This window comes from Macaca mulatta, chromosome 5 (genome assembly GCF_049350105.2).
Source record: "Macaca mulatta isolate MMU2019108-1 chromosome 5, T2T-MMU8v2.0, whole genome shotgun sequence".
Classification (NCBI taxonomy): domain Eukaryota; kingdom Metazoa; phylum Chordata; class Mammalia; order Primates; family Cercopithecidae; genus Macaca; species Macaca mulatta.
The window spans coordinates 48409745-48432639 of record NC_133410.1 but is presented as its reverse complement, the minus strand read 5'-3'; the positions used below and the strand labels follow the sequence as shown (position 1 = coordinate 48432639).

The 22895-nt window shown below is 43.1% G+C and overlaps 1 protein-coding gene across 3 annotated transcripts in view; it reads left to right on the top strand.

The window, feature by feature from the left end:
• OCIAD2 (OCIA domain containing 2) overlaps nucleotides 1–22895 on the top strand; it is a 103186-nt gene that overhangs the window by 66205 nt on the left and 14086 nt on the right. For 2 of the 3 annotated variants that reach the window (XM_078001805.1, XM_028848085.2), the window contains 2 exons: nucleotides 19905–20074; nucleotides 22191–22327. In XM_078001805.1, the coding sequence (XP_077857931.1) occupies nucleotides 22262–22327 (66 nt within the window). In that variant the 5' untranslated portion in view covers nucleotides 19905–20074; nucleotides 22191–22261. 3 annotated transcript variants of the gene reach the window in all.

Below are 22895 nucleotides of genomic sequence, written 5' to 3'. Positions count from 1 at the left end.
TCAAGAAAAAAATAAAAGTCAGAGTTTAGCAAGCTATAGAGGCACCAGCATGCCCCCATTGTGTAGTTTTTCTTTAACATTTTTCAGATGCACAAGTATAGACTGAAAACACTCCAGCCCTCGTCATGGCTAAGCTTCTGTTCCTGGAATGTAGCCAGATGGACTCATTAAATTCAGATTTGAATCTTCTGGAACTATGACTTGAAATGTCTACAAGTCCCTAGAAGCAGCAGCTTCATCTCCTGTAGTGTGTACTGCTATGTCCTGCCCCGATTCCCTTCCCCAGGCAACCTCCAGCTACTGCCAGTAACTCACAACTGCCCCTGCTAATGAGAACTGCCCTTGGCCAATGGGAGCCACCTCCCCCAAGAGACCCCTGCCAATGACTGGCTGATGTGTGGAAACAAGAAGCCAATCCATTTGTCTCAAGGGGGAACTCACTGTGGTGCAGTCCACACTCCAGTGCTCCCCCTGGGGCTAGGCTGTACCTGCCGGGGCCACATCCTTACTTAGCTCTTCTGCTCTCTCTTCCTTTCTTCCCTCGTTTTTTCCTGAGAACACATCCTCAGGAAATCAATGGTATTTGAATTCCTGTCTTAGGTTCTACTTCTAAGGAGTCCCAATCTACTATCCCTCTCTATTGTATTCTCCTCCCCAGCCACACTGCCCACTTGCCAGTCCTAGAAGCGAGGCATGTGCCAACCTCAGGGCCTTTGCACTTGCCATTCCTTCTGCCTGGCAAAGCTTTCCACCAAATATCTGAGTGGCTGACTCCCTCAGCTCCTTCAGATCTTTACTTAAATGCCAGCTTTTCATCAAGATCTTGTTTTGGATGTTTTTTTCACAACCCATTTAAAACTACAAACCCATCCAGCACTCCTTTATCCCTTTCTTGTTCTCGTACCATTTAGTATAATAACAGCAAGTACTTATGTTGTGCTTAAAGTGTGCCGGTCACAGTTCTAAGTGTTTAACACTGATTAAATGTAATCCTCACGAAAAATCTCAAAAGATTTTATTAACCCAAATTTACTGATGAGGAAACCGAGGCACAGAGAGGTTAAGAACTTCCTCAAAGGCCATAAAGCTTGTAAGTGATGGTGCCAGGCTTTGACCCCAGGCTGTCTGGCTCCAACACTGTGTCACTACACTGCACTATCACATTCACTGACTTTATTTATTTATTTGCTTATTTACTTATTTGTGTTGATTAATGTGTATCTCCTTCCACTAAAATACAAGCTCCTTGAGGATACAGATTTTTGTCTTCTTGGTCCACTGCTGTGTCCCACAGCACCTAGAGAAGTCTGGGTACCATACTCAGCCCTCAAATATTTATTAAACTGTGTACCTTCTGTGTCCTGAAGCCCTTCTTCTTTCTGGATTCAAGAGAGAAAACAAATTATTATAAAGTAGATTGGTTCTTCTACTTTTAGCCAATGTTCAGATTGATAAAATAAGAACCTCTTCCTTCCCATCTTGATTGAGCTCTGTAACAAATTGGATGCAATATTTCATGGCTCACAGTGATAATGTTTAAATATCTGGCTTCCACTGTATAACCATGAGTGCCATGCAGCAATGTTATTGCTGGTTGAGATAACGATCTCTAGCATTCTGATTACCAGAGTTTGCAGTGATGTTGTCAAGCTTTTTTACCAGAGACAATCGAAACTGAGAGAAGACCTGTGTAAATCTAAGCAGAAAGTTCATGGCCAAAGTCATTTATTCACACAGTCTAGTACTGTTTGTTGGGACTTCAGGGAACTCCCAAAATAGCATCACATTCAAGTTCTGAACCACCTGAGAAATAGGCTCAAAAAATAAGATGCATGGAAATCAAAATATCATGTTTACTACTAAAAAGCTGATACTGCAGAAAATGGCTTAGATTTAAGAGCCAACTGGGTTTGCTAACACTAAACCCCCAAACTAGACAAACTTGCCCATGGATGGCCACAGACCTCCCCAGGGAGGGCCCTGACCCTGTAAATCTACAGCATGGAGGAGTAAAAGCAGACACATCTTTTCTACAGGTTTCCAGCTCCCACGAGGACTCAAGAGGACACATTTTACCTTCAGGTCAACAGCTCTCAAGAGGAATTGAGAGGAAAGGGCTGCCATTCTATCCAACTTCTCCTATGCACTCACTAGTTAGACAGGTCACTGCATATTCCCAAAAAACAAAGAAGAGGAGCAAAAAAGAAAGAGCAATGCTAGGCATGTCACACTTACGGATACTCCTTCAAATGAAAGGAATCGTCAATAGTGGGCATTTTATTTCACAGCAAAATGGGCAGTTGGACTACTAAAGGAACTAAAGTTACATTTTTACTTTATGAATGTGGTGTCACCAAATATCTAATAGTTAGATTCTTATGATTACCATTTTGTTTCTTAGTTATCAGAGCTAAAGCTGTATTGAAACTGTAGCATTATACAGTTAGGGGTAAAACTTCAAAGATAATCAGTCAACTGCTCTCCTTAATGCAGATGGCAAAACAGAAGGGTTTGTCCCATAACAAAAATCTAGGCAGGTCGGAACCAGAACTACATCCCTGTTTATTCTCAGCCCAAATCTTTTATCCATCCAATGGCTGTTTTCAGCTTGTTATCAAATTGTCTCTAGTGTCAAGAAAGAGAGGAAAAGGAAACCCTTCACTAACAGAAAGCAAAAACATAGCATACATGTCTATTTCACAGCCAAGATGACAGGGTGGCGCTAAGAAGATGAGGTGTTCAAGAATACAGAAATCATTTCTCTAAATGATGTAAAATAAGGGCTTCATTAGCTTTCACTGTACTTTTCATGATTTGATACCTTGCACTAAAATTTCCCGTCAGTCTAAGTTCATGTGCTGTAGCTAGCTAAGTCTCTCTGTTTTGGGAGAACTTGCTTTTTATTTTCATTGAAGTCAAGAAAACTAGATAGTTCTCTACATAAACATAAACTACAGTATCCTAATGATTTTTGAGTTATATTATTTACATATAGCTCAAACATCCTGGGCAATTTTTTAACTCCTACATATGAATCATATTGTAGCTTTTTTTTCCAATGAATGATAGAAGAAATTAGTGCTAGTCTCAGTATCTCAGAGGAGAGGGAAATCTTATTTCAAGATTCTTTCACTTTCTAGGCCAGGCACGATGGCTCATGCCTGTTATCCCAGCACTCTGGGAGGCCTAGGCGGGTGGATCACTTGAGGTCAGGAGTTCGAGACCAGCCTGGCCAACATGGTGAAGCCCCATCTCTACTACTAAAAATACAAAAATTAGCCAGACGAACCCAGGAGGCGAAGGTTGCAGTGAGCCGAGATTGTGCCACTGCACTTGAGCCTGGACGATAGAGCAAGACTCCATAAAAAATAATAATAAAAATAAAAAGATTATTTCACTTTCTATAATGCAATATGTATGCACAAGAGCTTTAAAATAGGGCACAATGGCCGGGCATGGTGGCTCATGCCTGTAATTCCAGCAGTTTGGGAGGTGGAGGAGGGTGGATCGCCTGAGGTCAGGAGTTTGAGACCAGCCTGGTCAACACGGTGAAACTCTGTCTCTACTAAAATACAAAAATTAGCCAGGTGTGGTAGTACATGCCTGTAATCCCAGCTTCTCCAGAGGTGGAGGCATGAGAATTGCTTGAACCCGGGAGGCAGAGGTTGCATCAAGCCAAGATGGTGATACTGCACTTCAGCCAGGACAACAGAGCAAGATTGTGTCTCAAAAAAATAAAATAAGGCACAAATATAAAGATCAGGAATAACTGGGTTTGAAAATTAAAATAAGGAATTCAGTAGAACTATACAGTATGCTAATAGTAATGGTTTTGATTTTATATATCCATGGTTACTGCTGAAGGTATTTCATTTCTTTGTTTATCCCCATACTTTTCAATTATGAAAAGCTAGTGATATATTTCAAATTATAGAAAGTTTACATAGATACAGAAACTAAAGATAAATCTCAACTGTTTTAAAATTTCTTATTGAACTCTTGCCTGTAACTTAATAAGTTACATCCAACCCATGAATTGAGGGTTTGATGTACCCGTGGCTGTGATGTAAGAAGATGAGGGTGCCTCTGTATGCTTGCTCTGAACTGCCAAATAGGTCAGACCATTGCAGAGACTGTCATTCACTGAGGGAAGAGAGCAATTTGGTTGCTAAAGGAGTAAAAGCCTTACCTGATGAACTACAGGCTCCACTAGCAAATACAGTCTATTTTATTATGGAAATGCACTGTGGTGTTCCTTTGTGTGGCAATTATTGCACATATCTATAACAACAACAACAACAACAACAACAAAGTCCAGTGGCCTGGTGATCCTGAATTGTAAAAGGTATGGCCCCATGTTTATAAAGTTTGCCTAGGATGAATGATGCTTCGAAAAGATATCAAGAAATGTGTGTGTGTGTGTGTGTGTGTGTGTGTGTGTGTGTGTGTGTGTGTGTGTGTATTGGGGGAATTTAAGGAAATGGTTGCTTCAAAGAGAGTGTGGGGGGTTTTTGGTTTGTTTTTTATTAGAGACAGGGTCTTACTCTGTCACCAGGCTGGAGTGCAGTGGTGCAATCACTGCAACCTCAAACTCCTGCGCTCAAGCAATCCTCCTGCCTCAGCCTCCCCAGTAGCTAGGACTACAGGCATGAGCCACCATGTGGACTAGCTTTTCTTTCTGGATGAGTCCAGATTTAGAGCCAAACTTCTACTCTCCAGGGGACTTATGATCAGCTTTGAGACCTTTGTTTCTTCTGGAAAAACAAATCAGTTTATAGGGTTAAATTTCTAAGTAGAGGGGCTAAAACACTGCCTAATAGTGGAAAAAGTATTCACCAATTCTAACCGCTAGCCTCAACTGTGTGTCAGTAGTTCATAATATTCAGAGCAAAGATTTTGATGTTTTCTTCACATTACTATCTCCACACCTAGAACAGATCCTGTTGCCTAATAAATGCTCAGTAAATATTGGCGGGATGAAGAAGTCATCATTGATTCTAAATTTCAACCTCGCCTTATCACAGCTGCAGTGTGACCTTGAGCCAGTCATTTGTCCTGTCCATTTCAGTTCTCTCAAGAGAAACGAAAGCTTGAGCAGGCCCTAGGTAGTTGTGAGAAGTAGATGAGACATTTCATGTAAAGCACTTTAGCACAGTACTTGCATTCAATGTCAGATTTTAAAAATTATTTATATGTTATTTGAAATAATGTTTAGCTTTAACAAAATTATAATGTAAGCCAGGCGCAGCGACTCACGCCTGTAATCCCAGCACTTTGGGAGGCTGAGGCTGGTGGATCACGAGGTCAGGAGTTTGAGACAAGCCTGGCCAACATAGTGAAACCTCATCTCTACTAAAAATACAAAAAATCAGCCAGGTATGGTGGCATATGCCTGTAATCCCAGCTACTCGGGAGGCTGAGGCAGGAGAATCACTTGAACCCACGAGGCAGGGATTGCATTGAGCCAAGATCACACCACTGCACTGCATCCTGGGTAATAGTGCAAAACTCCAACTCAGAAAAAAAAAGAAAGAAAGAAATTATATTGTAGTATCATCATAACAGATAATGTTCTAATTTCTGAAGTTGTGATTTTGGTATTGCAGACCGTATAAGATAAATGGTTCTCATAACTTTTTATGACTGTAAACTTTAACTCAGCCCTTTAGAATTTGCTCTAATACACACCATCTAATCTTGAAAATTTCAGTTCACTCTAAAATCAATTGATAATAAATTGTGCTGTTGTAACCGGCCAAAAAGTGCTTGCAACTTCTAGAGGTCAAAGAACTCCCTGTGCTTATGTAAGGGAAAGAAAGGAATAGAAAAAATATTATTAATCTGTACTAAAAATCTAACATTGAAAAATTACATGGAGCACTAAAAGATAAAGTCGTTTGTAATTTTAATTAGAGTACAGCATTTCTCCAACTAAAAACCTAAGACACAGTTGTAAAATCATATTTACCCTCTTTCTATTTTGTTGGTGACAAAGATAAATTTTAGTCCTAAATCATCATGTATCAGATTTGCTTGAAGGAATATATTTATAAAGACGTCTTATACTGTGTTTGTTGATTTTTTAAAGGAAAAGATGGATTCTAGACCAGTATTCCTAATGAAGATGTTAAATCTTCTGCCAGAATATTCTAGATCTAGGGGTATCTTCAACTACCTATTGTTTAATCACACTTAAAACTTTAGATTTTTGATGGAGCACTAAGCCAAAAGCCCCATTACAAACAATAAGAGAAGATGCCTTTATGTCTTACCACTCTTCACCAGCCCCTAAAACATGGAGTGGAACACTTCTCAATGTAGTGTAAGAGAAGACTCAAAAATGAGTCCCCAGAAATAAGGAGTTCCCATGGCTACTAGAAATGTACCAGAAAACCCAAGAAGCTGCACTGATTTTATCAGTCTATGCCAACCCTACTAGGATCATATACCTGAATAACTAAAACAAAAACAATGATAATAGGTAAGTCTTATGTATTACTATGTGCCAGGAACTGATTTAATGGCCTTGTGTGTATTAAGTCATTTATCCTCACAATCATCCTGTGTGGTAGGTCTACTAAAGATATGATTTGGCTTATCCCTACCCAAATCTCATCTTGAATTGTAGCTCCCATAATTCCTACATATTTTGGAAGGGACTGGGTAATTGAATCATGGTGGTGGTTTCCCCCATACTGTTCTCGTAGTAGTGAATAAGTCTTGCAAGATCTGATGGTTTTATTAGGGGGAATTTCCCTGCACAAGTTCCCTCTTGTCTGCTGCCATGTAAGATGTGCCTGTCACCTTCCACCATGATTGTGTAGCCTCTCCAGCCACGTGGAACTGTGAATCCATTAAACCTCTTTTTCTTTACTAATTACCCAGTCTCAGGTATATCCTTATCAGCAGCATGAAAATGGACGAATACAACGAATATACCTATCTTATGGTTGAAGAAACTGAGGCACAGAGAGGAGAAGTACTTTACCATGATCACACAGCTAGCAAAGGGAAAGACATAATCCAGATTTCATGCCCTTTCCCCACCCAAGTGCTCTCTTTACTCGTATACTGTAGTAAAGCAGGCTTTGGGTTGGTTGGGTCAGCCAATAAGGATCTAACGTGTGAAATAATTCTATTCTTTCAGATTTTATTCCTTTACATTCACTTTATTTTTTTATGCTAAAATACTGTAAACTACAGACATCATGACATTTCATCCCTAAATACTTTAGTATGCAGCTCTAAAAAATAAGGACATCCTCCATAACCAAAATCAAGACTATCATGCCTAACGAGCCGTAATAATAATCTTAATGAGTTTTAATATCATTTATGACCCAAGCCATATTCCAATTTCCATAATGTTTCCCAAAATCATTTTTATAGCTATTTAAATCTGCATAAACTGGAATCTAACCTAGGACCACATGTTATAATACATCTGATGGTTGGGTCACTTAAATTGCTTTTACTCTATAAATTCACTGTTTCTATGATGTTGATTTGCTAAGAGGCCAAGACAGTTGTTCAGTGGAATATCTCACCTTCAGGATTTGCCTGATTGCTTAATCATGGTGTTGTTTAGCTTGTTCCTACTTTTCCAGTTATTACCTGTCTTTTAAATACCCTTCTGATAGTTACAAGGTAAAGAAAATAAATCTACAACACCAAAGCTCTGAACTATGAAAAACCGATAAATCAAACTTCTCTAAAATTTAAAATGTCAAGGCCAGGCACAGTGACTCATGCCTGCCTGTAATCCTACTGCTTTGGAAGGCCCAGGCAGTAGGATCACTTGAGCCCAGGAATTTGATGCTACAGTGAGCTATAATACTGCACATCAGCCTGGGTGACAGAGCAAGACCTTATCCAAAAAAAAAGCCTGCCCTGGCATGGTGGCTCATGCCTGTAATCCCAGCACTTTGGGAGACTGAGGGGGGTGGATCATAAGGTCAGGAGATCAAGACCACTCTGACCAAACATGGTGAAACCCCGTCTCTACTAAAAAATACAAAAAAATTACCTAGGCATGCTGAGGCATGCCTATAATCCCAGCTACTCGTGAAGCAGAGGTGGAGAATGGCTTGAACCAGGAAGTCGGAGGTTTCAGTGAGCCAAGATTGTGCCACTGCACTCCAGCCTGGCAACAGAGCAAGACTCCCTCTAAAACAAAACAAAACAAAACCAACCTATTCTACAGAAGACATTGGCAAGAAAATGAAAAGACAAGCCACAAAATGGGAGAAAATATTTGCAAGACAATTTGATGAAAGACTACTTTAAAAATATACAAAGAACTCTTAAAACTTAACAAGAAGAAAACAACTCAATTAAAAAATGGACTAAAGACCCTAACAGATACCTTACCAAAGATGATATGTAGATGACATCTTTGTGTATGTGTGTGTATATATATATATATATATACACAAACAAATATATATACAAATCTTTGTGTGTGTGTGTATATACACACACACACATATATACACACACACATATATATATATAAAGATACTGAACTTCATATGTTTTCAGGGAATTGCAAATCAAAAGAACAAATGAGCTATCACTATACACCTATTAGGATGGCCAAAATCTAGAACACTGACAACACCAAATGCTGGTGAGGATGTGGAGTCACAGAACGTCTCATTCACTGCCGATGAAAATGCACAATAGTACGGCCACTTTGGAAAATAGTTTGGAGATTTTCTAGGAAGCTGAAGACACTCTTATTATATGATTCAGCAATCACGCTCCTTGGCATTTACCCAAAAAAGTGAAAACTTATGTTCACACAAAAACCCGCACAAGGATGTTTATAACAGTTTAATTTATAATTTCCAAAACCTGGAAGCAACCAAGATGTCCTTCAATAGGTGGATGGATAAATAAACTGTGGTCCAACCAGATAAGAGAATATTATTCAGCACTAAAAAGAAATGAAAAAGCACTATCAGCTCTATCAAGCCATGAAAAGACACGGAGGAAATTTAAATGCATATTAGCAAACGAAAGAAGTCAATCTCAAAAGGCTACATACTGTACAGTTCCAACTATATGACATTCTGGAAAAGGCTACAGTAAAAAGATCAGTGGTTTCGAGGGGTTGGGAGAAAGAAGGGACAAATAGGGAGAGCACAGGGGATTTTTAGGGCAGTGAAACTACTCTGTATGATTCTACAATGGTGAACCACGTCATACATTTTTCCAAAACCATAGAAGTACAACACTGTGAGTGAACTCTAATGTAGACTATGGACTCTGGCCAAAAATGTGTCAATGTAGGTCCAGTTTAGGTCCATCAGTTGTCACAAGTGTACTGTTCTGGTGAGGTATGTCGATAATGCAGGAGGCTATGCATGTTTTAGGGCAGGGTTTTATGGGATATCTCTATACCTTCTGCTAGATTTTTCTGTGAACCTAAGACTGCTCTAAAACAAAAATCTATTGAAAGCAAAAACAAAACAAACACAACAAAACCTAGATAAAAGAACGCTGAAAGAAGTCAAGGGTGAATTCTTGAGAATTCTGGTGGGGGGGAAAAGATAATAAATTGAATCTGCAGCTGGTATAGCAGCCTAGAAAAAACGTCTGAAGACTAGAGGGGAGAATGAGCAGAAACTAAGGACTAAAAGAATGTTGTTTAATTATCTCTAGATTTCATTCATTTAAGTGATCCCTGTATGAATAACCACAAGTAATTGAGACTAGAAAAAAAGTAATAGCCCAAATAACTTACATTCTGAGCAAGAATTAGGAATTGTAGATACACGGCAGCTTTGTGACATGGATATCAATATACAAAATAAGATTTTGGGTTTTTGCCTTCAAGGCTTTATCGTTTTAGGTGGGGCTTTGTGATGCAAGTTCTCATTGGAGACTTCAATCTATTCATAGACAAAGTGTAAAGTAGCAAGGCTTAGCCACGTTAGCAACCAGCAATGTAATACTGGGGAGATATAAATTCAGTTTGTTGCTAGCTTGCAGTGATAAAAGTCTTTTGAATCCTTGTTCAAAGACAATTCATTCGCATGTGCTTTAAATGCTCAGGAAATGGCCATGGAAAACCTTTATTAAAGGTAGGCAAATAAAAAATGTTGCTATGGGATTATTAAAATAGTCTGGAGAAATTTCAGGGTACTTCCATTATTTACTGACTCACCAAATATTCTACGTGACCTACCTCAGCCAGGACCATGGACACGCTGTAGATGTGAATTTTAGTTCACTTCTTGAGGGTTTCCAAAAGGCCGTGTTCTTTTGTGTCTCTAAATAAAGTTACATTTGTTCAGAGTCCCCTTTCACTCAGGAAGTTCAATCTCAAGAATTTGATGGGGATGGAGAGCAGGAACCCTTATTCCTAGGGTCAAGTGAGGGGATCTGGCACACTCTGGAACATTCTAGAAGATCCTCTGACCTCTTCTGATCACACTGAACTGGTTGACGTATTCAGTGTCAAAATCCACGTGGTACCTTGAAAGCAGTGGCCCAGTCCCAGATCTTTCGATGGCTGGGAAATTAAAGATTTAGTGAACCTTCTCTCTCAGGGGACCATGCAGCTTTTCTGCCGTGAGGTCCTGCTGCAGACCAGCTGTGGGAGGGAAGTGCTGGTCTCCAGTACCACAGGATCTGCACACCTCTGTCCCACTCCCAGTCTCTCAAAAAGCTTTCACAATCTTCCCTCCAGAGTTGGCCCACTTCCTCTCTCTGTTGAGGCTTCTTTTTTACAACAAAATTCTATATAGGGGTGACATTCCAGATCCCTGTTTCACACTTTGTCCCTGAACTCTTTGTTTATCCCTATAGTGCCAAAGTCATTAATCCTGAAGTTAAGGACACTTGGTGACTTTCTTGGAATGGAGAAGAGAGAATCCTTACCATTCTTTCAGGCTGCTGAAAGAGTACATAACTCAAATTAAAATCTCAATGTGGTTTTCTAGTCACAGAAGTGAAGGTAAGAAAGACAGCCCCTGCCTTCAGGTATCTACATCCTAGAATAGAGGCAAGTAAAGAGGTAATCAAAATACAGCACACAGGAGAGATTCCTGCCTCAGGAGCCAGGGAGGGAGAGTTTCCCTGGAGGAAATGGTTATGAACACTTAAACAACACTTCCTATGTGCCAGGCACTGTGCCAAGCAATTATTTATATAAAGATATGGAGTGGGGCTATAATTGAGCCCAGATAGTCTGGGTCCCTGCTTCAATTCCTAGGCTGTAGGGATATCTTCAATGGGACCCAAAGAAAAGGCATAAGCTTGCCATGGCAGAGCATGTAGGTGCCTGGCAGAGGGTATAGGGTAGACACAGTGCGAAGATGCCCTGAGAGGCACTATGAAGAGGGAAGCTGGAATTGAACTGCCTGAAGGAGTTGCAGCTTAGGCCCCTCCCCAAGTGGACTGCCAGGATACTGAAGTTTGTTTCCCTAATGCTCAGAAAAGTGAATCAGAAAAAGTGGGCTGACTTGGGTAACAAGGGGATTCTCAAAAATTCCTCTGTGAAAGCAAAGCTTCCCCCAACATTCTATCAAGATCTTGATTACTAAGCTTATTAGATTTTGATTACTAAGCCTCTCATCTAAAATGGAATTATGCACTGTAAGGAGCTAAACCTGTGGTTCTCATTTACATCCTGCTGTGAGTCATTTTCACCAGCAAATCAAATTGCTTTTCTCCCATCCTCACCATAGCCAGGTAAGAAGCTTGGTATCTAAAGAGAGGCTCAGGACAGATACCAGGACACAAAACTGACAATGCACACTTGTGATGGGGTGAACAAATTTGCCACAAAATATCACTGGCCTCTGCTTAACCACATATTCTCTCTGCTACACCAGGAACATTCTGTTTTTTGCATTCAAAGGTTTTGCATATCATGGACTACGGAAAGCAGTTTTGGAATATTAAAGTAGTAAATTTACTTTCAGAATGTCTATTATCAGCAGTTGTGAGTTAAATAAAGGATAGCCTCTGGGAGGCCTAAGCCAGCAGATCATCTGAGGTCAGGAGTTCGAGACCAGCCTGGCCAATATGGTGAAATTCCAGTCTTTACTAAAAATACAAAAATTGGCCAGGTGTGGTGGTGCACGCCTGTAGTCCCAGCTACTCTGGAGGCTAGGGCTGGAGAATTGCTTGAACCCAGGAGGCAGAGGTTGCAGTGAGCCAAGATTGCGCCACTACACTCCAGCCTGGGCAACAGAGTGAGACTCCTTCTCAAAAAAAAAGTGATAACAAAGGATAGGCCTGATGCAATGCAGACTGGAGACACAAGCAAATCAAATATTCACTCATCTTCATTCTTCAGCCTTTCCCCATGTGAGTCAAAATTATGATCACTGGGGTCTGTTTCACCTCTTGCTGAGTCTGGCATTCTGAACATCAAATCCAGATGAAGCTGAAGCAGCCAGAACTCTGGGTTGACGGCCCAAAAGCTCAAGCTGAGAACTGGCAACATGCCTCGCCCAACAGCCATGCCAGTTCATAAGGGAAAGCAGAACCTGCAGTCCATCTTTGTGTGACACCTCATTTAAACCCAACTGCTCTGCTTTTGTGAGACTTGATATAATTTATTCCTCAGAGAGGGAATGAGTGACTCATGAGATCCTGTGATTCACAGAGCCTCTCACAGAGGTACGCAGATGGCAAGTTGAGCTGGAATAAGAAAAAGAATGGCAGGATGCCGAGGGCTGCTCTTGCTACCCCATGAACACCCAAGATGCCCCCGACACACACATGAAACCTCTCCACATCAGGAATCCAGCCAGATCCCCTTTTAGAGAGCAGGAAGAGGTGGTTGTGGGTGAGCTCTGGGCTCCTGCAGGCATCAATCTAGATTTCCACTTGCTTTTTTTTTTTTTTTTTTTTTTTTTTGAGACAGGATCTCCCTGTCACCAGGCTGGAGTGCAGTGGAGCGATCATAACTCACTGCAGCCTCAACCTCCTGGGTTTGGGCAATCCTCCTGCCTCAGCCTCCTGAGTAGCTGGGATTACAGGTGTGTGCCAATACAGCTGGCTGATTTTTAAAAATTTTTTTAGTATTTTGTACAGATAGGGTCTCATGAATGTGTTGCCCAGACTGGTCTTGAACTGCTGGCCCCACATGATTCTCCCGCCTCAGCCTCCCAAGGTGCTGGGATTACAGGTTATGAGCTGCCTCATCTTGTTTTTAATCCATCCCCATCCCTCCCCTACTAGGGCTTGCTATTCTGCCAACCACACTGCACAGCACTCTCTCCTACCCCACGAAGCTGCTTGTCCAGGTCTCTCCAGGTGTCTGTAACTATCTCTTGTTATGCATCAGTCTATGTGTGTCCTCTGCCCAATAAGGCACTGGAGACATAACATATTGTAGAAGTTAAGAACATGAGCTCTGGGACCAGGCCACTGCAGTCTGAATCATGGCTGTGCCCCTTTCCAGCTATGACCTTGGCCATGTTATTTAACTTTTCTCTGCCTCATTTTTCCTACCTATAATGTTGGGATAATAGTACATATTTTTAGGGTTGCTTAAAAGGCCTTACAACTAATCTGTTAAGAAAGAAAGGAAATTGTTCAGCTCCCTCTTATAAGTGAGAACATGCGGTGTTTGGTTTTCTGTTCCTGTGTTAGTTTGCTGAGGATGATGGTTTTCAGCTTCATCCATGTCCCTGAAAGGATGTGAACTCATTCTTTTTTATGGCTCCATAGTGTTCCATGGTGTATATGTGCCACATTTTCTTAATCCAGTCTATCATTGATGGACATTTGGGTTGGCTCCAAGTCTTTGCTATTGTAAATAGTGCTGCAATAAACATATGTGTGCATGTGTCTTTATGGTAGAATGGTTTATAATCCTTTGGGTATATACCCAGTAATGGGATTGCTGGGTCAAATGATATTTCTGGCTCTAGATCCTTGAGGAGTCACCACACTGTCTCCCACAATGGTTGAACTAATTTACACTCCCACCAACAGTGTAAAAGCTTTCCTATTTTTCCGCATCTTCTCCAGCATCTGTTGTTTCCAGACTTTTTTCTTTCTTTTTTTTTTTTTTTTTTTTTTTTTTGAGATGGAGTCTCACTCTGTCACCCAGGCTGTAGTGCAGTGGTATGATCTCAGCTCATTGCAACCTCTGCCACCCGGGTTCAAGCAATTCTCCTGCCTCAGCCTCCCGAGTAGCTGGGATTACAGGCTCCTACCTCCGTGTCCTGCTAACTTTTGTATTTTTAGTGGAGACAGGGTTTCACCATCTTGATCAGGCTGGACTTGAACTCCTGACCTTCTGATCCATCTGCCTCAGCCTCCCAAAGTGTTGGGATTACAGGCATGAGCCACTGTGCCCAGCCAATTATCACCATTATAACTGGCATGAGATGGTATCTCATTGTGGTTTTGATTTGCATTTCTCTAATGACCAGCAACAATGAGCTTTTTTTCATATGTTTGTTGGTCTCATAAATGTCTTCTTTTGAGAAATGTCTGTTCATATCCTTTGTCCACTTTTTGACGGGGTTTTTTTCTTCTTGTAAATTTGCTTAAGTTCCTTGTAGATTCTGGATATTAGGCCTTTGTCAGATGGATTCATTGCAGAAATTTTCTCCCATTCTGTAGGTTGACTATTCACTCTGATAATAGTTTCTTTCGCTGAGCAGAAGCTCTTTAGTTTAATTAGATCTTGACTTTAGTTTAATTAGATCTTTAGTTTAATTAGATCAATGACTTCCACACAGGAAGGGGAACATCACACACTGGGGCCTGTTGGAGGGTGGGGGGAAAGGGGAGGCAGAGCATTAGGATAAATACCTAATGCATAAGGAGCTTAAAACCTAGATGATGAGTTGATAGATGCAGCAAACCACCATGGTACATGTACACCTATGTAACAAATCTGCATGTTCAGCACATGTATCCCAGAACTTAAAGTAAAATTAAAAATAAATAAATAAATAAAACAAAATTTTAAAATGCCATTTTAATATTTAACTTTCCTATTAAACGCTTTTATCTGGAAAAACAAAAAGAAAGAAAAGAAAAAGGAAGTGAGGGAGGGAGGGGCACAAGAGGGATGGAGAGAAGGGAAAGAAAGACAGTGAGCCTCTTGAAATAAATGACCATGTATTACTCACTTTTTATTTTGTGCCTCATTAAATTCATTCATCATCATTGCCATTTGTGAGTTCATACAATATACCAGTTACTGAAGAAGATCAGTGCTTGACTGCCCTCACCATCAAGGAGCTTACAGTCAAGACAGAATGCCAATGAATGACATCAGTTGTTGTAACAGTGTGAGAACAGCCAAAGGACAGCAGGGCCACACTGCTCTGAAGCTCATCACTCTGGAGCCCAGGTTAAAAGTCTACTGTCACTTCCTGGCTGCATGACTGAGTAAGTTATTAGCACCACCCATGGGACTACTGTGGAGATGTAGTTAAAAGATGAGAGCCTGGGCAACATAGCAAAACCCTGTCTCTACAAAATAAATAAATAAATAATTAGCTGGTGTGGTGGTGCATGCTGGTAGTCTCATCTACATAGGAGACTGAGGCAGGAGGATTGCTTCAGCCTGGAAGTAGAAGCTGCAGTGAGCCAAGATTACATCACTGCACTCCAGCCTGGGCAACAGAGAGAGACCCTGCAAAAAGAAAGGGAAGGGATGGGAAGGGAAGGGAAGGGAAGGGAAGGGAAGGGAAGGGAAGGGAAGGGAAGGAAAGGGAAGGGAAGGGAAGGGAAGGTAAAGGAAGGGAATGGAGGGGAGGGGAGGGAAGGTAAAGGAAGGGAATGGAGGGGAGGGGAGGGAAAAGAGAGAGAGAGGAAGGAAGGAGGGAAGGAAGGAAGGAAGGAAGGAAGGAAGGAAGGAAGGAAGGAAGGAAGGAAGGAAGGAAGGAAGGGAGAGAAGGAAGGAAAGGAGAGCCAGGCATGGTGGTACACACCTACAGTTTCAGCTACTCAAGAGGCTGAGGCAGGAGGATTACTTGAGCCCAGGAGTTCCAGGCTGTAGTGTGCCATCATTGGGCCTGTGAATAGCCACTGCACTCCAGCCTGAGCAACATAGCAAGACTCCCATCTCTAAAAAGAAAAAAAAAATAAGGTCATGGGAGACCAGAAGTGCAACTGACACATAGTATTTAATGCATATTAGTTATGAATATTACATTTATGTACATATATATGCATAATAGATACATATATATGCACACACATATGCATAACAGGTATCCACTGCAGAGTGCAATGGGAGCACAGAAGCTGAGAAACTAAACTTGAGTCTACAAGGCTTCCATGAAGAGATGACCTCAGAGCCCAATCTTCAAGAATGAGTAAGAGAGAGGTGGAAAAGCAGAGGAAGACTGATTCAGGCTGACTCCCCAGTGCACATAAAAACATGAAAGGAGAAAACATGAGTCACTCCAGACGGCCCTGGGAGGGCCTCCGATAAATGCATTGGAGAGGCAGGCAGGAGCTGAATCACTCAGGGCCCTGCTAATGAATTCAGACCTTGCCTCAGGTCGGTGTAGGGCTGTGGAAAGAGTTTAAGCTGAAACCTGCCATGGATGGTTTGGCACTTTCTAAATCAACCACATCTTTCATAGTATTAGCCAGTGATAACCAATTTCAGATCAGGTCATGATCCGGAGGCCCTGTAGGATGCTAAACTAGTTCAACTGTTATGGAAAACAGTATGGCGATTCCTCAAGGATCTAGAACTAGAAGTACCATATGACCCAGCCATCCCATTACTGGGTATATACCCAAAGGATTATAAACCATTCTACCATAAAGACACATGCACACGGATGTTTATTGCGCCACTATTCACAATAGCAAAGACTTGGAATCAACCCAAATGTCCATCAGTGACAGACTGGATTAAGAAAATGTGGCACATGTACACCATGGAATACTATGCAGACATAAAAAAGGATGAGTTTGTGTCCTTTGTAGGGACATGGATGCAGCTGGAAACCACCATTCTCAGCAAACTATCGCAGGAACAGAAAACCAAACACCGCATGTTCTCACTCATAGGTGGGAACTGAACAATGAGATCACTTGGACTCAGGAAGGGGAACATCACACACCAGGGCCTATCATGGGGAGGGGGGGGAGGGGGGAGGGATTACATTGGGAGTTATACCTGATGTAAATGACGAGTTGATGGGTGCTGACGAGTTGATGGGTGCAGCACACCAACATGGCACAGGTATACATATGTAACAAACCTGCACGTTATCCACATGTACCCTAGAACTTAAAGTATAATTAAAAAAAAAAAAAAAAAGAAAGACTGTTGAGGGTCATAGACTTCTATGGCAACGTATATTTATTATAATTCTTTGGGAAGTGATAAATCCTTTCTTTGTGGAAAAGACTCATCTCTTTTTCTATTATCTTTGAAAGTACTAGAACAATACATGGACACATGAGATTTGCCCAACAAATACCAATTGGTCATAACCTATGCACATTACATATGATGACTTTTTGCTATTTAAGGTAGTTAACGGCCTCTTTGGTGGAAAGTAGAGATGAGGGTAGGGGGCTGGACTATACCATAGCAAGATGTTAAAGGACAAATGCCACTTAGGGTATTTGTTAGAAGGTTGACTTCAGTGTAATGGAGGGCTGTTCATTTAAATCACAAAACCTATTAGAAAGCTGTTCTGTTCAGACCAGTTGATTTTTTCTGATTTCTGGTAATACAATGTGGAATTAGCAATAGAATTATATTCCCTTTAATTTGGAGGTGAAAAAAGGAGTGAAAACAAAATAAGACACACTTTAGTGGGGAGAAGAACCAGTGAATCCATGGAGGAATGTGGTCTGGAGGATCTGCTAGGGAAATGAACCCTCCAAAACAACAGTATCTTGACAGTCATTGAACCTAGGCTCACTTATTCATTCATTCAACAAATATTTATTGAGCCCATTCTATATCCAAGATGCTACACAACGGTGAACAAAACTGACACCATCTTGTTCTGAACCTCATGAAGATTACACCGAAGCAGGAAAAATAGGCTTTATAAAAATGAACACACTAATAAGTACATAATGAGTTGTGATAAGTGCTATGAAGGAAAACGATAGTGTCCTGTGCTATGAAAAAGAAGAAAGGCCTGCCTTAGGCTGGTGTCAAGGAAGATTTTCCTGAGGAACAGTCAAAAATCAGGAGTAGGAAAAAGCCAGGACAGGACGGATTGGGAGAGGCTGCAGGCAGGGGAGGGCCTCAGGTGGAAAAGAGCTGTGTGAATGTGAGGAACAACAAGTTGGAGGTGTGGATCCTGGAGGCATGAGGAGGAAGGGGCCACAGGTACAAGGACCAATTTGTGCAATAGGAAAGAGTGAGAAATGAAGTGGGCCTTCAGTGGAGGTCCACAGCCTCTCTACCAGTCAACACACTCAGTCAGTCCTGGCAGCTCAGGCCAGAAAACATTGTCAGCCACGGCAGCCGTAACTGTGTCCAAAGGTATTTGAACCAGAGCCACTCCATCTTGAACAGGAACTGAGTAAAATAAACCTGAAACCTACTGGGCTGCCTTCCTAGGTGGTTTGGCATTCTTAGTCACAGGATGAGATAGAAGTTGGCACAAGGTACAGGTCACAAAGACTGCTGATGAAATAGGACTCAGTAAAGAGGCCAACCAAAACCCACCAAAATCTAGATGGTCATGAAAGTGACCTCTGGTCGTCCTCATTACTCATTAAATGCTAATTTTAATGCAATAGCATGATAAAAGACACTCCCACCAGGGCCATGACAGTTTACAAATGCCAAATGCCATGGCAACGTCAGAAAGTTACCCTATATGGTCTAAAAAGTGAAGAAACCCTCAGTTCTGGGAATTGACCACCCCTTTCCTGGAAAACTCATGAATAATCCACCACTTGTTTAGCATATAATCAAGAAATAACTACAAGTATAATCAGCTGAGCAGCCCACACAGCTGCTCTGCCAATGGAGTAGCCATTCTTTTTTGTTGTTGTTCTTGTTTTTTGTTTTTGGGGATTTTTTTTTTTTTTTTTTTTTTTTTTGAGACAGAGTCTGGCTTTGTCACCCAGGCTGAAGTGCAATGGCGCAATCTCGGCTCACTGCAACCTCCGCCTCCGGGGTTCAAGTGATTCTCCTGCCTCAGCCTCCCGAGTAGCTGGGATTACAGGCGTACCCCACCACGCCTGGCTAACTTTTGGTATTTTTAGTAGAGAGGGCGTTTCAACATGTTGACCAGGCTGGTCTGAACTCCTGAGCTCATGTGATCTGCCTGCCTTTCCCTCCCAAAGTGTTGGGATTATGGGGGTGAGCCACCATCCCCGGCCTGTTTCTTTACTTCCTTAATAAACTTGCTCTCACTTTAGGGACTCCCCCCAGATTCTTTCTTGCGCGAAGTCCAAGAACCCTCGCTTGGCGTCTGGATCGGGACCCCTCTCTGGTAACAAGTAATGTCGGTATTAAAGGTACCCCCACATGTCAACGGCTTCCCTCCACAAGTCAGAGTTGGGGAGGGACAGGAGGCAGGAGGGAACCGACAAAGAGCAATGGAAAGAGAAGGCCTGGGAGCCAAGCAGGCCTGGGGTTGACTCCGGGCTCCCTTAGTGGCCTGCACGACTCAGATGACCCGTCTGTGAAGTGCAGGTCACAGTGGGCGCCCCACAGGGCTGCAGAAAGGAGTGCAAAGGTGATGCCCACGCCGGCCCAGGGCGGGGGCGCAATACACGGCTGTTGCTGCTGTGATTGCTGCAGGAAGGGAGTCATTTGGAAGGCACAAAGGAACTATAACCTACTTGGTGTCGGGACAAGCCTTAAGGACGGGGCGGGGATTCCAGCCAGAGCTAGGTTCCAGCCTGGGTTGCCACCAACAGCGAAAGTGACTGCCAGGTGGCAGTAGGGTGACTTCACCAGCTTCAGTGCTTAGCGGGCAGGCGAGGAGGCGGAGCAAAAGAAGAAAACACAAAGGACGGGGAGGAAGCCGGGGAGACAGGTGGGGTACTCGGGAGGCTGGAGCTGGCCGGCCGTGCAGTCGCGGAGGAGCGAGGCCTGCAGGGCTCGGCAGCGAGGGACTCGGCCTCAGAGGCGACCCTGACCACACAGGTGAGCCCCCGTCCCGGCGGGTGTTAACGGCGGGAGGGAGTGGCCTTGGGGGAACGCTGCTCCGCAGGGCAGTCCTTTGAAGGCGGCGCGGCGCAACGTTGGCCGCCCCCCACTCCCCCTTTGCTCGGACCCTGGCGACCCCGGCGGGGGCTAGGGGCTGGAGAGCGTGGGGTGGCGCTGGCTACTTCTGGCCAGGGATGGCGGCGGACTCCAGTAGGCTGACTCCCGGCTCCCCCGACTGGACCAGAAAGTGCGGTGTCGCCCGCCCGCCGTCCAGCCGGGCAGGCGCCCCACTCCACTAAGAAGCACCCCCGCCCCCCATGCTGCGGCGCTCTTTTCTCCGCACGTCCGCCGGTCAGCACCCACGAACCCACGAACCCACGGGTCCCTTCCCCACCACTGAAGACACAGAGGGTCCCCGGACCACCCCGGCGTGGGGGGTCGGAGCTACACCTGCAAGACAAGACCCTCAGAAGGCTTGCTTTTAGGTGTAGACTGAGGACTAAGTGGGTGCCAGGGGACCTGGCCACCGAAGCTGAGAGGTATCTTTGCCTCCCAATATAGGGCAGCGGCCTAATGGCTAAGCAAAGATAATCTAATTTGGCCTGGTCAGCAAAGACTTCCTGGGAATGCTCAGGAAATGGAAGGCGTGCAGGGCCACTCTGACAGCCGCCCCTTCGTGCGTTCAGACTCAGCCTGCTGGGTGCTGAGCGGGGGGCTTTATGGAGCATCCCTCATCCTCATCCTCATCTTCATTCCTGCAACGGCCCCTCACCATTGTTGGTCCATTATGCCCACTTAACAGTGGAGAAAGCTGAGGCACAGACGGATTAAGTCATTTGCACCAAAGCGCAGGGATGGCAGGGGGAAAGAGTCGCGATTTGAACTCTGGTCTCTCTGATCCCAGTACTTTCCCATGCAGGGCACTGTGGTGCCCCTGTAATCACATTAGGCACCTGCGATGAAACTTGGTGTGAGTACGGGTCCCCTTGGCTCAAATGCCTGGAAGTTTAGTAACTGATGTAGGAAACAGAATTGTGTATAAGAGGTTCATTTCGCAGAAGAAAAGCAGAGGTAGTGGTGGAGTTCAGGGCTGCAGAATGCAGTGGCCACCGGGGGCAGGAGGAGGCTCAAAGTCCACCTGGATTATGTCCATAATTGCCAGATCCAGGGTCCACTTTTCTAAGCCATGTAATGATGTTGATGATTCACTGCCTCCTTCAGAAATTCCCTCCCCTCTATATCAGCTATTCCTTCTCAGTCATTTCCTTGGCCTGCTTTTTTTTTTTTTTTTTAAATATTTCTTTCTTCTCTTTTCAATATTCCCTTGGGCTCAATGTTCATATTCTCCAATACTGTTTTTAGACACACTTGTTCAAGTTCCCTGCTTTAACTTTCATCTCTATGATGGCAGCTCCCAACTTCATTTCTCAAGCCTACCCCTGTTCTGGAACTCCAGACCCAAATTGTCATATATCAACAGTGGCTAATTCCACTGTTTTCCCCCACAGGCACCCAAATCCAACATTTCCAAACCCAAATTTAGCATCTCTATCAAAGACGCTAAATTCCCACCAAGGTCTTTGTTCAGGTTCCTGTAACTCCTTGCCTGCACTAGTGCACCACCTTCCAACCTCATCCTCCTGCCCCAGAGTCCATCTACCCTCCACAGATCGTCCTGAAAGCTTAGGAGTCCTAGTTCCTTTTGTGACCTGACTAGATGGAATGAACCCTGCTTTTTTTTCTTCCCTAGCATCCTGTGCACACCTCGAGGGAACCCTTTTCATGTTGTGTAACTGTTGACTTGTCTATCTCCCCTTTTGGACTGTGAATTCCTTCAGTGGTGATCTTGTCTTATCCTTCTTCATATCCCCTGGCCTGGCACATAATCGACACTCAGTGCACAGTGTGGTATTTCACTCTATTCTAAATCTGATCTGTCCCCATTAGTGAGTGAATGTGTGTGTGCTAGTGGAAGAGGAGCACTAGAAACTGAGTTTGCAGATGGACTAATGACAAAAGGAAAAATGAGTTTTCCAGATAACTCCAGTGGATCCTCAGGATGCTTTTAAGCTTGATACAAACATTCAGTCATGGCATAGTGATTCTCTTCTAGGTTCCTTACACACTGGGTCAAGGAGTAAGCAGAGGATAAACTACTGGAAGGAGAGCAAATACAAAGTCATCATGGCTTCAGCATCTACTCGTGGAAACCAAGATAAAGATACCCATTTGCCACCACCAAGCAAGCAGGTATGCTTTTATCTTTATTGATCAATTCATTGATTGAGACACGATCTCACACTGTCACCCAGACTTGAGAGCAATCATGGCTCACTGCAGTCTCGAACTGCTGGATTAAATGATCCTCCTACTTGAGCTTCTCACTTAACGGGGATGAGAGGTACAGGCCCCCATGCCTGGCTAATTTTTTGGGGGGTTAGACATGAGGTCTCACTGTATTGCCCAGGCTGGTCTCAAATACCTGGCCTCAATTAATCCTCCATCTAGGCCTGCCAAAGTGCTGGGATTACAGGCGTGAGCCACCGTGCCTGGTCAGGTATACTTTTAATTGCAGGACCTGCCATCTGAAAAAATATATATCATAGAGGATGTTGATTAAATTTCATCTTTAACCAGTCATCTTATTTTTTTCAGTCTGGCACTGTGTTGGATGGGCTCAGGGAAAACAGGATGGGGAAGGAAAGTGTGTTTTCAGCTGCTTTGAAAAGAAGCTGACATTTAAAATTTAAAATTTTATTTACAAAATCCTTTCTATACTCTTTCCTGTTTGGAATCCAGCCTTACTAACTCTTAGATG